Source organism: Sus scrofa, unplaced genomic scaffold (assembly GCF_000003025.6).
Source record: "Sus scrofa isolate TJ Tabasco breed Duroc unplaced genomic scaffold, Sscrofa11.1 Contig740, whole genome shotgun sequence".
Lineage (NCBI taxonomy): Eukaryota > Metazoa > Chordata > Mammalia > Artiodactyla > Suidae > Sus > Sus scrofa.
The window spans coordinates 299,855-302,496 of NW_018085303.1; the positions used below are offsets into that span (position 1 = coordinate 299,855).

Genomic DNA, 2,642 nt, shown 5'->3' on the forward strand with positions numbered 1-2,642 from the left:
GTCAATTTCTGCTGTATAGCAAAGTGTATGTATATACACACACACATTCTTTTTCTCACATTCACCTGAAGGAGCAAACAATGAAACAGACCTCTGCAGTCTAACAGACACCAAGTTCAAAAAGGAGACCTCTGATGATTTTAAAGACCAGGAGATTAGGTTTCTCCCATTACCCATCTCTTGAATCCATCCCTGGTGTGTTTTTGCCTATACATTACCCTATGACAGGCTTTTCACACTTTTCCCTCGGTTTATTGAAGTAGCTTTCTAATAGGTTCCTGCTAATTTCATTAATTACACTGAAATTGTCTAGAAAATTGTCTTGCAAATGCAGCTTCCATAAACCTTTGACCATTTTACTCTTCTGTTAGAGCAGCTCAAGTTTTCCACTGACTAGCAAGTTAAGCCTGAACTAGTCACTGACAGTGAGTCCTCTTCCATGTGGTCCCATCTCTGTGCCTTATATCTTACTATTACTTTACAAGTATTCTAGACTTCATTCTTTTGGACTTTAAACATAATTTCTTGCATTCAAATCTTTTCACATTATTATTATATGCTAATAATGTTCTGCCTCCATCATTGCCCTCAGAACATTCTGTCTTTTTCCAAAGTTCATATCCCTCTCAGAAACCTTTCCTTATTTTTTTCCAACTGAATATAATTGTCATGGCTCACATGACAACAAAAATTACTGTTTTGATTTGTCCTATCATGTTGTTGCTGTGTGAGTGGCAGCACCACAATATAGGTTGAGGAATGCTAAAATCCAGTCCATATTCTATATCAGCTCCCCATAAAGCTTCCAAAAATATAAACACAATCTAAGCAAAACCAACTTCCTAGCTGTGCAAGTGAGGCTCCAAGTTAAATCCCTTTAGCTCTCTTCCAATCCAATTTAAACTCTCTCTATATAGAGATCCTAGTCTGTGATGTATTGTTTGAGGTTGCTTTAAACAAAAGATATTTGATTTAAACTCCAAAAGTGCAGGGGCTCTGCTTTTTTTTATTCATGGCCTTTCTCTGTCTCCTAGAACAGTGCCTGGCAATAATATGTGCAAAATAAATGTTTATCGAATAAATGAGGAAGGCAAGGAGACACAGAGGGAAGACCAGCTCACTTTTCCAAAGGGAAGATGGTAATGTCGCAAATCTAAATTGTGGAAAATCAACATATCTCCCTTTGCCAGGAAGAAGAAAAACAGTGTAAATATTCCAGTGGTTCTGTAGGTCACTTCCACAGGTCAGACTGATGAGGACCTCGGAGTCTAATATCTCTGGGTCTGTGAGTGAGTTCATTCTTCTGGGCTTTCCCTGTCGCAGAGACATCCAGATCTTCCTCTTTGTACTCTTCTCCTTCATCTACCTCCTGATCATCATGGGGAACACATCTGTCATCTGTGCTGTGTGGTCAAGCTGGAAACTCCACACACCCATGTACATCTTCCTGGCCAACTTCTCCTTCCTGGAAATCTGCTATGTCAGTTCTGATGTGCCCCAAATGTTAGCTAATATCATCTCCCAGAGCAAGAGCATCTCCTATGTTGGCTGCCTGCTCCAGTTCTACTTCTTTTCTATGTGTGCTGCTGAATGCTTATTTCTGTCAGTGATGGCTTTTGATCGATTTCTTGCCATATGTAGACCTTTGCATTATCCCACCATAATGACCCATCACCTGTGTGCTTGGTTAGTGGTCTTCTGCTGGGCCGGTGGCTTTCTCTGGTTACTGACCCCTTTGATTCTAATATCTCAGGTGCCTTTCTGTGGTCCAAATACCATTGATCATTTCCTGTGTGATCTAGGACCTTTGCTGGCATTGTCCTGTGCTCCAGTATCTGGAACTACCCTTATCTGTGGTATCATGAGCTCTCTCATCATCTTTCTCACCTTCCTATACATTCTTGGCACTTACTACTGTGTCCTAAGTGTGGTGCTACAGATGCCCTCAGGCTCAGGAAGGCATAAGGCTTTCTCTACTTGTGCCTCCCACCTTGCTGTGGTGTCTCTGTTCTATGGCTCAATCATGATGATGTATATTAGCCCAGGTTCTGGGGACTATCCTGGGATGCAGAAGTTTGTGACCTTGTTCTATGCTTTGGCAACACCATTCTTTAATCCCCTGATCTACAACTTCCGGAACAAAGATATGGAGGAAGCACTAAAGAAAATTTTGAATATGTTATTGTGGAAATCTTTAAAGGCTTCAAAAGTCAAATTTAATATAAGGCATCATTAATATTTAGGAGGATGCAAGATCACAAGGTGAATGAGATCATGTTTTTTCCCTTTAATGTTTCAGTTACTTTTATTTCTAGTGTGTTTTTTTGATTGAAATATAGATTTTAGAATGTTGTGTTAGTTTCAGGTATATAGCAAATCTCTCTCTCTCTGAAATCTCCATGTCAAATTCCAGAAGCCTTTTCTTTTTTAAAATGATTTTTAGTTTTTCCATTATAGCTTGTTTACAGTGTTCTGTCAATTTCTACTGTATGGCAGAGAAACCCAGTCATATATATATATATTTTTTTTTTCTTTTTCTCACATTATCCTCCATCATAAGAACCATTTTCTTAAACCTCCTTTCCATCAGCCCTCACACTTATTTCCTCTCTACTTACACAGACTTTGGGGACAATTCCCAA

At 39.3% G+C, this 2,642-nt stretch overlaps 1 protein-coding gene across 1 annotated transcript; it reads left to right on the forward strand.

Moving 5' to 3' along the window:
* Positions 1-1,252: 1,252 nt before the first annotated feature.
* Positions 1,253-2,236, forward strand: LOC100156995 (olfactory receptor 11H12-like). The gene has a single exon (XM_001924710.2). The coding sequence runs from the start codon at positions 1,253-1,255 to the stop codon at positions 2,234-2,236; it is 984 nt and encodes a 327-aa protein (XP_001924745.2).
* The last annotated feature ends 406 nt before the right edge of the window (positions 2,237-2,642 follow it).

Excerpts from the sequence above, each read along its gene's own strand:
- LOC100156995 (XM_001924710.2), top strand. The coding sequence starts at position 1,253 with ATGAGGACCTCGGAGTCTAATATCTCTGGGTCTGTGAGTGAGTTCATT.